Source organism: Sitodiplosis mosellana, unplaced genomic scaffold (genome assembly GCF_009176505.1).
Source record: "Sitodiplosis mosellana isolate CC-2019 unplaced genomic scaffold, AAFC_SMos_1.0 Smas_scaffold_18, whole genome shotgun sequence".
Classification (NCBI taxonomy): domain Eukaryota; kingdom Metazoa; phylum Arthropoda; class Insecta; order Diptera; family Cecidomyiidae; genus Sitodiplosis; species Sitodiplosis mosellana.
The window spans coordinates 53,602-69,968 of record NW_022595260.1 but is presented as its reverse complement, the minus strand read 5'-3'; the positions used below and the strand labels follow the sequence as shown (position 1 = coordinate 69,968).

Genomic DNA, 16,367 nt, shown 5'->3' with positions numbered 1-16,367 from the left:
AATTACGCAACAAACAGTGCAAAGAATTGATTGAAAAAAATAAATTATGTTCATGAAATAGTCCGCGATACATTTTTCTGGCAGTCGTACGCTCAATTTAGTCCATGACTGTATATATATATATATATATATACTAGGCGGATAGAAAATGACCTGAAAAATCCAAGAGAGGGCGCCACTAATATCAAATCCTTACCATATTTGACAAGAGGCATCTTTTATAAGACATTTGTCAAAATTTGAGCCAAATCCATTCATTAGTTCACGAGTTATTGCGCTTGGTAGCAACAAACCTCCGAAAATTTTTGTAAACATGGAAAAAAGTGAATTTCGTCAATGGCCATTGGCCGCCGGCCAAATATTGTCTTTAAAATATTTCATTCGGTCAGAATTTCAATGGGCTTTTGCATTAAGAACTAAATTTGGGTAGAATAAGATGAAAATACATAGAAATAATGCATTTTTCAGGGTGCCTCAAACTTTTGGCCGGTAGTGTATATATTATTATAGATTCATGATGAGAAAGAAGAGTGCGTACAATAGCAAAAGCAAAATGGCATCACGTGTTTTCCCTCAAACAGTAAACTGATGACTGATGAATTGAATGAGTGAGATTGAAAACAAGACATATTCTGACAATATATCGTTATGATACAAAAACGAATGATTTTTCTAAAGTGTAACATCGGCAGAGAATTTTTCGAAGTGAAACACCGCGTGTTACATTTCAATAAAATTTGTTTTCCATGATTCACTTTGAAAAACGTTTGAGCTGGTGTTTCGTTTGTAAATACTTGTTGGATGGTGTTTCGGTTCTAGGAATGCATGATAATTTTATGTTAGATTTTACCATATAAACCAATGTAATTACACCGGCGCTCCGAGGTTTTCATACAAACTTCCCATGTAGACGATCCGAAACAGGCAAAAATCGAAAAAAAAGTTAAAAAAAAAATTTTCGATTCTGGAACAGTATTTCATGTGCCCAATCCATTGGTGTTATCAACATATTGAAATTCGCATTCCTTTTCAATAAAATTATCATGCTTCCTAAAACCGAAACACCATCCAACAAGTATTTACAAACGAAACACCAGCACAAACGTTTTTCAAAGTGAATCATGGAAAACCAATTTTATTGAAATGTAACACGCGGTGTTTCACTTCGAAAAATTCTCTGCCGATGTTACACTTTAAAAAAATCTTTCTTTGGTGTTTCATATAAATATACTGTGGAAATATGTCTTGTTTTCAATCTCACTCATTCAATTCAAAAATGACAAAGAGTTGCTTTTAATCCGATTTTCGTAAGATAAAAATCAAAACGTCTAAATTAAATTATATAAAATTAGTGTTGTTGATCCAATTTACTGCTTGGTTTATTTGTTTCGTTATATTGACAGCTGACAAATAGCGAACAAGTGAAATGTGGGAAATCGAAGATACAAAATGAAATGACACTTCGCTACATATGTGTTACTCTCGTCAAGTTTGTCTTCTAATTCTCGATTTAATGGCGCTGATTTTGTGCCAAAAATGAGTTTCTATTGTTACTATGAGTTTCTATTGTGTCTGAACAATTTTACATTTAGTTCACTTTTCAAAGGAAGTGTTTAAACAAAAACATGGGTTATTTGAGTATTTATTTGTGGCACGAATTATACATAATAACTCGGGAACTTTGTTCAGTATTCTCAGGCTGAAAAAATTCGAAGTATTTGATACAAACTGCGTCATAGAACATTGAATTAAAGTGGATGAAAAAGGGACGTTGAATACATATTTCGCACCAATGTGAATTTTTGATTGAAATAAATGAAACGAAATCACATCGACGAAATTGCTTTAAGAAGAACACATCGACAAAATCTCATTGGTCAGCAGCGAATAAAATATTTCTGGCGCCCATCGTTTATAATTAACTAGCATGTGATTTTCGTCTGGAACTTAACATATTATTGTATTAAGAACAGACGAAGTTTATATTTATTAACGGGACATTTAGAGTACATTGTTCTCGAACAAATTGAAACTGTGATTGCCATGAAACCGAAATTAATTATTCCAAAATAAAAACTGGTTTTGTTGGTTAACTAACATGAAATTGAACCTAAGTGAAAATTGGCAGAAATTTCGAAAGACAATGATGACAACAGTAGTAGTCGAAGTAAACAAAAAAACGCACGCTTTATCAACAAGTAATAAGCTCTTCAATACGTGTACGTATGAGTTGAAATTAATTGCACACCATCTCTTGTACTAAACCAAGCGGTAAAGAAAAATACGCTCCTACACAAGAAATTATTTTCCAATAAAGCACAAAGGTCAAAGACTGCTGTCCGTTATGTGGAATAATTTAATAAACTCAATACCGATTATTCATCAAATAAAGGACAAATCAAGCTGATGTAAGATGAAAAATTAATTTTGTGCTTGGTGTTGCACGTGTTTCCCATATTGAGTTAAATGTAGAAATGCGCATGTCTGAGCCTTTCCATCGCTCAAACAGTTCGAAAGAACAACTCAATGTCAAGAAAAGAGCATACAATGTGAGATTTCTGTTATCTATAATCTGCTGAAATTTCATACTCAACTACTGTGGATGCACGTAGGCTTCAATTTCTGAATGTTGCAATAGTTCACTCAAACTGGGTGTAGTGGATAAGTTTTCATTTAGATACATATATGTATACGGAGAATTCTCCGTATATTTTTCCGCGTAATAGAAACCATAAGTGAGACTTTCTATCAATTACGTTAGATTGTTAGTTAGATTGAATATCAATATAATGCAAATATGGACTAAGTCTATCGTATCATCCCCAAAATGTACAAGTACATGAAAATATTATCCGGCATTTCTTGCGTTGAAAATGCGCTCCGCAATGTCAGCCCCGGGGAAAATGCCATCCATTTTCAATTCACAACTGCTATATTGTTGTTTGTGATGCAAATAGCGAACGCATATGTTCGTTTTCCCACTGCTTTTTGATTGATAAAATTCCATCGATTGCTAATTTAAATTGCACATATCATTTGAACAAATTATTATTCCTTTCATATTATGATTTACGATTCACGTGTTATGATAACAAATTGAAATCAATTCAATGTTATTGTAAGGTCATTTATGAATAATGAGTAATATATAACGACTGGCTGAACTATTTTTGCAGGAAAATCAATCCTTTCGGATTTATGGGAAAACCTGTAGCAGAATTCTGTGAACATTTCACATTTTGTGTAAATTATAAATGTGAGATTTTGAACCATAAAATTTCATTGTTTGAAAATCGCGAGTAGAGATTTTGCTGGAGTTTGGTCAGGAGAAATAAAGAGTCGAAAAGAAATGTATACTCAAATAACAGAAGATTCAGTTTAAAAGATTCACTTGTGCGTTTAATTACAACAATTAAAAATTAATTCCTCTTTCAATTTTAAAATAAATAAAATTTGTACATAGATTCAGACTTTCGCATGAACTTGAACAATTTTATGGAAGTCTTCTGAAAAAATCATGAAAAGTTCATATGCACTATAAATGTTGTCAATGTCATATATTATATCCAGTTTCATTAAATGGCGATAAATCAGTTTATATATTGCATATATTCAAAAAGAAATGCAAAATATAATATAATGTTGCTAACAAGCAATTTGTATTGTTCTAGCCAACAACTCTAGTTTTACTGATTCAAATCAATTTTCAGTGATTGTTAATGTTTTGCACTTTGATGCATCAAGAACATGTTCGTCAACTTTTTACGACCCATTTGAGCTTTGTTTTAAATAATTTAACTTCAATGCGAAATTAGCGGTCGATGTAATAAAAATCCAAAAATCCACATATACAGGCAACGTGACGGTTGAATTATATGCCATTTGATGTTATAAGTGAATGAAATGCGATCTCAATTATTAAATGTATTCCCGACACTACCGCACCCACTCTTAGCGTATTGTTTATTAAAATATTAATTACTATAGCATATATAATGATAATGATAATGATGATAATTAATTATTCGATATTCGAACAGAATGAACATTTAATTTGCAATGAAATTCGTTGTATGTATTCAATGAAATTGAACGCGATATAATATTTTTCATGTGTAAACGAAGACTATTATGAAATTATAAGATACACGTGTAACGTTTAACTTTTTCGTTTCATATAGGTGCACAACTGCACAGTGCACGCTATCGTAAACCAAAATGACTATTTCTATTTTTGTTCATGTGCTGAAAAGAATATGCATATTCTCCATTGACTGCCTTAATTTTTCTAGTATATTGTAATAAAAGATGGATTTGGTGTTTATTGATTTTAAAAGAAAGTGATATTCAAACCATTTTCCATTTGGATCAATCGAAAACTAATGGCAAATAATATGAAATCTTTCAGTCGATATTTGAAATCGGTGAGTCCTTTGAGAATTGGGATTTTGTGAAAATCTTCATTGATTTATGTTATGTGTGAACTCATTTTGTGCATACACTTGACGAATATTCACTATATTTTTTCAGGTTCATTTTTTTTTCATTCGGCCGAATGAACGAATATTAAAAACGCATCAGCTTATAGTTTGGTAAAGAAAACCATTTTCCACACAACCGTGAAGGAAGGCATGTTCTCTATGTAGCCACAAAACACGTTCTCACTCACTCACTCACTCACTCTATCACTTACACACATACATACTCCATCTCTACCCCTCTAATACTTTTACACAAAATACATGGTTAACAAGCACATAGCATCGAGGAAAATCTAACATTCAAGCACGTTGTTATACAGACACCTCTTAAATTTCCGCTAGCAATGGCTTTTTGCGCTACTATTAGGAAATCGTTGTAAATATTGCGTCAGCACAATACACTCTAGAATTAGAAGAATACCCTGAATTTTTCGGGATTTTCATCGGTTCGCACAATGCTTCAAGCACTATTTTTCTTTTTGTTCAGTTTTCACAGGATTTTTTGTTTGTTTTTTCTTGCATTATTTATCGAAGTAATACATACCATTTCCGATGGCTCCGATATGGTTAGTTGCTGTTGTGTGAAAAGCATGATGATACATGACTTGCAACCGTTACTCGATGTCTTCAATGTCATGTCACTTAAACCACTGATCGAATTGAAGCTGTGAACATTATACACTTGCTTTATATATTTCTCGGTTCGAATTCCGCACGTACACAAACCCATCGAAACTTATACTAACGTATGAATTGATATTGCGCACGCGCAGAATGTCGTCCCGAACACCGAAATAATGTAAAAGAAAACGGTGGCGGCAACACACTTATGATTGTCTGGGCACAATCAGAAATTTTTCATACATTCGTATGTGTGAATATATACGAATCGACAACCGTTTGAACGACATCTCTCCTGAGCTTATGTCCCAAAATCTCCACAGCAAATTACTGGGCGTCGGCATCTGATAATATAAAATATGCTTTTGGTGGAAGCATTAAGTTCCATGGAAAAAAATCAAGTGAACTTTTACTATATAGTATGAATATTTTTATTGCGTAAATTTAAAATTAGTTTTGAATTGGCACTCGAAAGGCACTCTATACATTATACAATACATAAGTCTGACACCTGGAAAATTGTAAATTTATCATATTTGAATGGTGTATTGAGCAAGATCCAACGACAAAAATTTACACTTTTTCTATAATTATTAACCCTACCATGGTTTATTTTAATGGTTCGTTCTATATGGCAAAATTACATTGTATGTGTTATTTTGCCATATAGAACGGTCCATTAAAATAAACCATGAACCCTACTAATTTATTGTTATACTGGGAATATAAAATAATGGAAGAGAACCAGTGCCGAGTTAACCAAATTTGGTGCCCGAAGCAAAAATGATTTTGGTGCCCCTTGCAATTTTTTCCCGTTATATATACAAATAATTATTGACAAAATGAACGTACATATCGAATGCGAGCGGTAGCGAACATTTTTGGGCCCATTTTTGGCTGCGTGTTTTCTTTTTCAGATTATTAAAAAAAAATCCCATGCTTGTGGTGCCCCCAAGAACGTGGTGCCCGAGGCAACTGCATCATTTGCCATATGACTAACTCGGCACTGAAGAGAACGGTAGTTTTGAGGAGGAAAAAAGTAAAATTCTAATTTCCAACCTAGGAAAATATCCCCACTGTTTTAAGACTAATGACCATCACATTTTTCTTCTCTTAATAATAAAATTAAAGAGCAGCAATGAATGACAATATATGAATGACTCGTAACAATATATCAGCAAAAAAAATTATAAAAAAATATCATCAAAATGATTAAAACACTAGCAGCAACAGATCGATTTTCTGACACCTTCTTTTTGAGCATTGAACATTTCTCTTCGATAAACAGATATCAGATGCCGGTGTGATCTAAATAAAGAAAGAATTTCAGATAGTATGCCATTTTAAATGCTACACTCCAAAATATAATAGAGGGACTGTCATCTTGACATGTGGTAATAGAGCGGTTTACCCGATGTAGAGGGGAATTTAACCTCAAACTGGATGAATTTCTATATAAATATATGGTGTCTCCATATAGAAATAATATATGGGCATTCTTATTAGAAATAGCAATCGAAATGTAAATGTGAACGCATCCTAAAATGTAACATGGAGTTTGACATTTGACAGATGACTTGACATTGACTTTTGATTTATCAATAAACGCTCTTCTTGTTCATACACTCAAACCGACTGGACGTGTTTCAATATTCAAAGCCATAATTTTTCTCAATTCTCTCCACCATATATTTATATAGAAATTTATCCAGTTTGAAGTAAAATTCCCCTCTACATCGGGTAAACCGCTCTATTACCACATGTCAAGATGACAGTCCCTCTATTATATTGTGGTGTGTAGTCAACTACACTTCATAACATACAACACATACCTAACAGAAACTTCAGAATCATGAATAACTTCACCGTCACAATTCCAAACACTTGATTGAGTTGAACCATTCGAGCAGTTTATGGGAACGCGTGAACTATGTAAATTGAACGCGGACACACCTGTTTGTAAGCCTATCGGTTTGAATGAAAACTTTCTTGTTCGATAAATTTCGACGTGATCCAAATCGGTCTGTGAAATTAGAACAAAAGAACTAATAATATGAGTATTACTCATTGAGTAATTGAAAAAATGTGTTGTATAAATAACTTACAATTTTACAATTTCTATTCGACATTGCCAGCAAAAATCGCAAATTATTCAAGAATGATGTTTTTCGGACCAGAACTAGGTCGATGTATCCGTCGCAAAGGTGACAGTATTTCGAAAAACCGTTTGGCGAACGGGGGCACGCACAAGAAATGTTCGCGCCATTGACCATAAAAAATTTGCCATTAATAGTTTTCACATATTGGACATCATCCGTATTTTCAGTTGTATTGTTTCTCGTATTTCTAACATGAATATCAATGTGAATCGAATGTTCGTCGTGGTTTCTTAGAATTTGTTCATTGTTATTATCAAATTTATCACCAACATTTTCCGTAGTACTTTTTATCACAGTCGATTGATTCGTTTGAATTTGAATTGGTTCACTTTTGGCTCCACATACAGAACATTTTTCGAGACATGCAGGTCCCTTCAATAATGGATAATAATAATTTTATTGAAATGAAATATTATTCCAACTTTGATATCTATTGGTGAGACGTAAAAGAACGCAAGTTTGTCCAACTTCGTAGCAATAAAGAGAATAATTGCAACTAATAATGGTTAAAAGAATGTATGTTCGTTTTTGGCGGTTCGTCGCGGTTTTGCACTGTTTCCACGGAAATGATAATAAGAGATAACAACTTGGTATCTTCAGCAAAGTTGCAGCACTCAGAAAAAAAAGTTCTATACAAAATTTACTTTTTATGTGCGCGATTTGAGCGCAATGAATAAGTGATAAGAGATAACTGTCTTCAGCAATTTTATAGAGAATTGAGTACTACAACTTCGCCCAAGACACTATGTTGTTGGCGTTCATGATTTCCGCGGAAACAGTGAAAAACCGCGGAGGCTAGACGGTATGCCAACCAACATACTTTCTTTTAACCAGTCGTGTACAAGGTCAAAAATCCTAGAGGGGGGTAAACAAATTTGGCAGTTGGGGGTCGAAATTTTCACAATGGGAGTCCAAAAATTTTGTCAAAGGGTTCTCACTTTTCAAAATCGATTCTATCTAGTGTACACGACGCTATGCCTTCTTACGTCAACGCCAACTGGTGCAAGAACAAGTACTACAAGCACAACGTACGTCAAATTCAAAAGCTTGTATACAAATATATACATGTGTCAATTGCTTATTGAGCGGTTTTCTGTTCTCAAGAAATATTTTGAGTTTATTTTTATTAAAAAGCGCAAAAAAAATTTTTCAATGCAAGAATTTAATCTTGTTATTTTAAAACGTAAAATCAAACATTTTTCTCGTGTTTTTGCGTGTTTTTGTCAACACAAGAGTAACTTAAGAATTGCGAACAAATGTCAGTTCATTTGTTGACGTTCCACGTTCCGATTGTTTCAATTACAACATGAAGTGACATTTGTCGCAGTTATTCATGTTGATGAGAACACGTGAAAACACAAAAATTTCATTTAATTTTATATTTTCTAAAATATTAGAATATTGTTTTTTATTGAAACATTTTTTTTGAGTTTTTCTCTTCAAGTGATTGCTATATTTATACAAACGTGGTATTTCATTGTGTGGTTTGTGTTTGTTTTGGTTTGTTTATTGGCTGATTCAACTTGACACAATGATTCTAATAGTATGCTGTGCAATTGAGGCTTGAAATATTTTTTTTTCTCCTTTGGAAAAAATATCAATGGAATAAGAGAGATATCAGTGTAATGCAAGCAGATTTTAATGTTTTTATGTGAAAGAACTACTATTCAAAACAGACAATAACAGTATACCCAACGTGTAAGCTTTTAATACTATTGGTATACAACGTTTGTATTACATGTTCTTGCACCAGTTGGCGCTTCTGGGCTCATTTATATGAGAACTGTCAAGAAGGCGCAGTGTCGAGTGTACACTAGTCAAAATCGCTCGAAGACCCCCGATTTTCAAATCCTGGTAAAACCGGAAATTCCGACCCCTCCCCCCTTGCACACGTCTGCTTTTAATGGAGATAGAATCGACAGAAAACATACTTTTCTTTTCAAAAATTGTAATCGAGAAAATAACATACATTCTTCTACGTCTCATGAATAGATATTTATATTCTTACTTTTGTTTTTTTCTCGAATAAATTCAATTTAAATAATTTTTTATGATTATGTTAATAATTTGAAATAAAGAATTAAAAATATTATACACACTCAGATGATCTATTTCTCCCTATGACACTTGTGTAGTAGAATCTTTTCTATACAAAAATAGGGTTTTTGTGTAGCGAATTTATTTTAATTTCAGAATATTTCTTAGAAATCTAATAATATTCATTTTGATGGTGAATCAAAAAATGCAAACTAACAAAATTTTGGCATTTACTTTTACACTCAGAGCCTGTCCCAGATAGGGCGCAAGTGCTGCACCACGGCGCTCGGGCGTACGAGCACTCAAATTTGTGCAAACTGGCAGACAACTTAGAGCGCTTGAGCGCCAAAGGCCTCAAATTATGGTCTTATATAGGCCAGTGCCGTCTTAGCCTGGAAGCGAATGAAGCAGCCGCTTCAGGGCCCCGCGATTTCAGGGGCCCCGAGCTGCTGAAAAGTCCCTTGAAATATTAAGAGAAAATCTTATCAAAGAAAATTAGAAAAAACACACAAAAAATACAAAAATTCTCAAATTTATTTCAATCTTCGTGGTTTGTTTGCTGTCTACAAAACAGATGATGCGCATGACGTTGACGCCGTGGAAATGGCTTTGGCCTATTTTTAGCGTAAATAAAATCATCAACTATTTCATCGAAGTCCAAATTATTCAAAATTTCACATTCAACCACTGAGCAGAAATGATTGAATATCAAATAAGAATGAGTAATCAAAGAATTTAAACTGCAAGACGAAAAAAGTCATATACATACATATATTTCGCCTTATTTGTTGTTTCTGTCTTACTTTTTGAATGTAAGTAGTGTGGCTCACTTTTTAATAGAATGGTCAGTGGTATAATTATTTACATATCAAAATATAAACAGTTTATCGATCAACCGTTTGAGCGAAATTCTTTATTGCTAAGTATGGTTGACTCTTCCAGACGAATGTAATTAAACATAGAGGGAGAATAGAGATAACGATAGGTTTCGTTTGTCAATTCGAATTGGATGTTGAGTCACATATACATTCGTATGAATAAGAGCGTTCATGTCCAGCAGTATTGAGCAGTAATCAAAACACAAATGAAAAACGGCATAGTTTAATAACTCTGAATTCATCTGTTTGAATTCAATCGAAATTGGTGCAACATTCAATTCATTCATCATTGAATTTGGTGCTATTGAGAAAAAAATTTAGGGCCCCGGAAAATTTTTGCTTCAGGGCCGAAAGTGCTAAGACGGCACTGATATAGGCTCAATTGCTTAAATTGTCCAGAAATTTGTAGAAAAATTCAGGCGCAGAGAGCGCCGAAAGCGTTTGATCAGCCTTGTGAGAATATATGAAAAATTTCGCCGAAAATTTAGGGCGCTTGAGCGCTCAGTATTATGGAAAAATGGAAAAAATGGAACGCTTAGAGCGCTTTAGTTTCGCAATTTATAACCAGGACATGTATAAAAATAAATAGAACAACGCTCGCGAAAAAGTAAATTTTGTTCATGATGACTTTTTTCGAGTGAAAATCTTCTCATTTGAATATTAGAATATTCAGCGTGAGATGTATTCAAAAGGGCGCCAAAATCGAAGATCATGATGTCCAATGTTCAACTTACTGGATTATATTCAAGTGTCGCTTGTATTTCAAGCGCCTTTTTCCAATATCAAAATATAAACAATAAGATTTCAGTACATATTCAACTGATTACAAAATATATTCAATTATTTTGAGCACCCTTTTTCATGTAACTCTCAGTAAGCATGTGTATTCAAGGGCTATATTTTTGAAATGACAAAAAATTGAGCTCGCGCGCCTTTGGCGCGCTCGCAGTAATGTATGATATTTTCAATGTATCTAAAACGCAAATTTTCAGTATCACATAAGGTAGATATCTTGCTAATATCGTTGGATTTTTTCTTTCGTGCGTTTCATATATATACGAAACAGTGTATTGTAAACCATATTATGAAGTTCATAAACAATGAACAATAACCAAAGTGTACAGAACTTTTCTAACAAGAAAGTTACTCATTTTGAGAAAATTTTTATTTTAATTATTTTCGTTCCTCCTAAGAAAAGGGCGCCCTGTCAATTTTGCACCAGGGCGCAAAGAGCGCACGGACAGGCTCTGTTTACACTAAATCCATATTTTGGATAAGTTCATTGAATAAACGTTCAATGAGCAAGTGACAGAACGTTTATTTGCTGTCAATGCGCTTGATCAACGAATAGAGGTGTCAACGGTCAAAATTTTGTCCGTCCGTCCGTCCGGAAAATTTTTGGAAAAATTCGGACGTCCGGTCCGAATGTCCGAACTTTTTGAAATTTCTCGGACGTCCGAAAAAATCAAAAGAAAATTGGATAAGAATACGCACCGTATTCTTCTTCGGCGACATTTTTGCATTTATTGGTTGGAAAACTCTCGAAAAAAAGTTCTCTGGTTTGAACTTTCCCCGATTTCCGACAGTAGTGCTTTTCCGAGACTTTTCCAACCAAAAAATGCAAAAGTGTCGCTGCGTATTCTTATCAATTTTTTTTTTTTGATTTTTTCGGACGTCCGAGAAATTTCAAAAAGTTCGGACAAAACCGCTTGTCCGTCCGTCCGTCCGAAAAAAAATTCGGACATTCGGACCGGACGTCCGAAAATTATTTTCGGTTTCCGGACATTCGGACCGGACGTCCGAAAAAAAATTTCGATTTTTGGACGGACACCATGTCCGAATTTTTGTCCGTGTCCGTTGACACCTCTATCAACGAACTTATCCAAAACTTGGTTAGAGTGTAAAAGTAAATGCCAAAATTTTGTTAGTTTGCATTTTTTGATTCACCACCAAAACGAATATTATTAGATTTCTAAGAAATATTCTTAAATTACAACAAATTCGCTACACAAAAACCCTATTTTTGTATAGAAAAGATTCTACTACACAAGTGTGGGAGAAAAACACCACAGATCATCTGAGTGTGTAGGGGAGACATGTGTAGGTTGACCCGCACTAATCATTTTGATCATAACTTTTTGATTAAAAATTTTAGTCAACTTTCTGAGTGGCCGTGTAAGTTGACCCACCCAAAAAAATTAGAAAAACATGCAGTGTATGCAACACTCAATGTATGAAATTTATTGAATTTTATTGATTTTTCAATCTTTTTTGGTCTTTATAAAGATTTCTATAGAAATACGAAAACCAATGGTAAAATATTCGTAAAATATGCAAAAATATAGAAATAGAAAGTATGTAAAAAAAATCACATATTCTGTATTTTTTCGTTATCATTTTTTTTTCGTGTTTCTCAAGATGTTTGGAAGTTCATGAAAATTCAATAAATTTTGTATATTGAATGTTTACGTGTGTTTACACGGTGGTGTTGAACGCGGCCCGTTCATCTTGAAACATGTTTTTTCTGAGCCTACTCGTCGAGACCTTTCCAACAAGCCCAAGAACGTCGAAATGGGACCATCCGTTCATGAGTTATGACGATTTGAAAATTATTCCCACCAATTATTCTGAGATAATATTTTTTCTGTCCGTCCGTCCGTCCGTAGTTTTTACCCGATCTTTTTAAATCAAAACTAAGACTATCAAAAACTAAGACTTTTTTGTTCCGCCATTTTTTTATTTGGCCGCCATCTTGGCCTTGGCCGGCCTTTGAAAATTCAAAATATGGCCTTCCTTTCAATGGCCGCTGTACCTAAACCACTGAATTGATCCCAGGCTTTTAGGTATCGTTGGAAAGGTCTTGAGGCCAGCTATCGAATGACACCTATTTAAAGTTGAAAAAATTAGGTTGGCATAGTCTTATGGGCTGAAAACCCAAAAAATGGTCACCTGGCCTTGCACAAATCGGCCATTTTCTCGAAAACGGCTCCGGCGATTTTTTTCAAAATTGCCTCAAATATAGCCCCAAATTAGAGCTAAAATTTGACATATAGCTTATATCTGGCAAAACTCTGTTTTTCGGGATATAGCCATTAGAAGTTGGAAAAAACATGAAAAATCGACAAAAATCAACTAAAACTCATTTTTGTTGCCGTGAATAAGGGCAAAATCATAACCAAAGTGTTTTTGCGTTCAAATGAATAAAATTCTTCCGGAACCAAGCCCTTCACCAAGTCTTTTTATACCACGCAATCAACGAAAAACACAAAAAGTACTTTTCATGAAAAAATCAAAATAAAAGGGATTCATCATGAAAAAACTAAACATGTGATAGTTTCTTGGTATAAAAGATATGTAATTTCATCAAAACAAAATGTAATTTCATCTGTCTGTCCAAAAACCAAATTTTATTTAACGAAAAAAAAATTAAATAAAACGAATTACATACGTAATCCAAACTTTTCCGCTCCGCAGCAATTTAGTTTACCTCCCGCTTAATGTTTAACCAAAATTTCATTGAAAACTTTTTTCATAGCACTTTTGAAAAATCACTATTTCAACCATTTCCATATAAAAGTGAGGGAATTTCAAAAATGTCAAGAAATGTCGAATTTGGATCAAATTTATGGGCAATTATTATGGTGTTCGGTTGTTCACAGACCCCCATTATTTTTGCAAGAAAATGACAGTTTGCTTTGAATAAAACCCTAAAAAAATGCCTTTTTGAGTGACTCCCATACAAATGTACCATTTTTTGAGGGTTTTTCTTAGGAGAGGTACCCCAAGGTCACATCGGATATGGCTCAAAATCAATGGGAAGCTTTGTCTCGACATGTCAAAAATTTTCATGTTTACAGATTTCAATTATTTCGTGAACTTTTTGAGTTATCGCGATAACAAAAAAATTTGCACGCGGACGACGACATAACACATCGCATTTTTTCAAATTTTTCATAGTAAACAACATATTTTTGGGGACAGATAGGTCTTGATCGATAGGATTTGTTCCCATCTACAATTGCCTAGTGTACATTTAAATGCTATTCGAAGTCTTTCGTGGAGTTTTTGTGGTTGGAACGTGAAGGAGTCATGAAATTTTGGGCACCAAAACCATTACTTTTCCTAGAACAACTTCGTTGTGCGGAAAAGTAATTTTTTTTCCTCCGGTGTGCGACTCGAACTCGATTCCACACGCTCATTAGTCTGCTTTCCTACCTACGCCCTGATTTTACTTTATTCAAAAAGGCGACAATGCTGGTTTTTAACTACAACATTTCATGTTTCATTTTCTTTGGCTCAATACACACCACTTTGTGTTTGTTTAGGGTTATTTGGTTTTGTTGAAAAAAACAATTTCGGGTACAAAACAACTGATATCAAATGAAAAAACTTCTTTCGAAGTAATTCCTCGTGACGAAAGCGAACACAAAACAGCTGATATCAATTTTAAAAAATCATTTCGGAGCGATTCGGATTTGCTTTTTTTGAATTCTTCCAACTAATTTCAGCATCGCACCGTAATGATTTTTTAAAATTGATATCAGCTGTTTTGTGTTCGCTTTCGTCACGAGGAATTACTTCGAAAGAAGTTTTTTTATTTGATTATGAAAACACATGAAAAACTAGTAAAGAAAACGTATGCTCGCTTTGCTGATATCTTTGAAATCGTATACTTGATGATGGTCCGGAAAAATTTAGTTTTAAAAAAAACGACTTTTTTTGCATGATTTTTTTTGTGGGCCGGTTCGAGCTAATTAAAAGGCGTTTTCACTCTCAGTGGTTTTTGACGTTTCTAAATCGATTGAAACTAGCCAACTTGATGTTTTGTCTGTCAAAATATGAGATCGGTGCGGTGTGTCAACTTACACACGCTCTCCCTATATATTTTTTTATTATTTGCATTTTATCAGTACAAAAGCGTCACCTTCAAAGGATCACCGGCAAATGGATCCACTTCCATTGAAACTTCTCCATCGTAACCACGATTCAAAAGTAATTTTTTGAAACCTATTTCATGATTGAATGAACGATTTAAATTATAGATTACATTTAGACGTATTATTGTTACCTGAGTAATCATAGCGTTTGGGTCCCATCCATCGAAATTTCTCACTTTCAATAGCTACATCACCGAGGAATCCGTATGACATAACACTTGCGTAAAATTTCAACAATGATCCATTTTGATTGCTGACACTAGAAAGATCCAAACCATTCACAAAACCCAACGCAATTGTAATAGTGATGGTACGAACATCGCATGTGCCATTCAAACAATATGCCACGGTGTCAGTACTGCCAGCTGGAATTATACCGAGTGGTTTTTCGTTTATCTTTGGAATCTCATCCAAATTGCTGAAGTTTTCATAGCCTGCGAAATGCACACAAATTTTCAATTGATTTTCAAAAAACCTATCTTTGAATCAAATGATGGATACAAATTTAAAAATTAATTTTTTGTTTGAATTTTTATCCGTAAAATCATAGTTAAACTTGAATGCAACCAAAATACTTTTTTACCGAGGTAAAAGTCTAACGTACAGAATTCTTTTTGGACAAAAATAAAAACAATTTTTTTTATTTTCAAATTTAAAATATTTGTGCCACTCAAGGTGACATTCAGAGTTTTTTGTGATTAGTTGCGCATACCCAAGTCCTTGAATGTACGAAATATAATGCCATTGAAAAGTTCTGAGAAGGTACCATCGCCCCCAATGCAAACAATACCATCAAAATGTTCTAACGATTGTGTCATGATGAAGTCACGTATTTGATTTGGACGTTGCGATATGACAACAGAAGCGTCAATACCGGCCGATTGGAATATTGGTTTGACCATACTATCGTAAATACGTAACGCTCGCTTTTTCCCGCCGTATGGATTCACAAACAACAATAAACGCTTCGGACGCGCAACTTGCTCTGTAATGGAAATAATTATTTTTATTTATGATAAACAACGCACACACAGAGAGAAATGATCAAGGAGACACTTTTAATATTGATTTATATCGTTCCTGTTACATGTGAGTTCACGGCATGATGAAAGCAAAATAAAAACGAAATTTTTACTCATTCCTTTTTCATAGAATTTTGATGGAAAATCGATAATATTTCGATACAGCAATGCACTACTATACAACGATTACTGGTCGTTGGATGGTGATAACTTTTGTAATTTGTGTTAAAAT

The 16,367-nt window shown here is 33.9% G+C and overlaps 1 protein-coding gene across 4 annotated transcripts in view; it reads right to left on the bottom strand.

The window, feature by feature from the left end:
* LOC129568330 (b(0,+)-type amino acid transporter 1) overlaps positions 1 to 16,367 on the bottom strand; it is a 56,715-nt gene that overhangs the window by 25,587 nt on the left and 14,761 nt on the right. For 2 of the 4 annotated variants that reach the window (XM_055446019.1, XM_055446018.1), the window contains exons 2-3: positions 15,826 to 16,098; positions 15,245 to 15,547 (exon numbers count right to left, since the gene is read on the bottom strand). The exons of 1 other annotated variant lie outside the window; for it this stretch is intronic. In XM_055446019.1, the coding sequence (XP_055301994.1) occupies positions 15,245 to 15,547; positions 15,826 to 16,098 (576 nt within the window). Of the gene's footprint in view, positions 1 to 5,025; positions 5,359 to 15,244; positions 15,548 to 15,825; positions 16,099 to 16,367 lie in introns of those variants that run through there. One more of the 4 variants, XM_055446022.1, reaches the window with a different exon arrangement.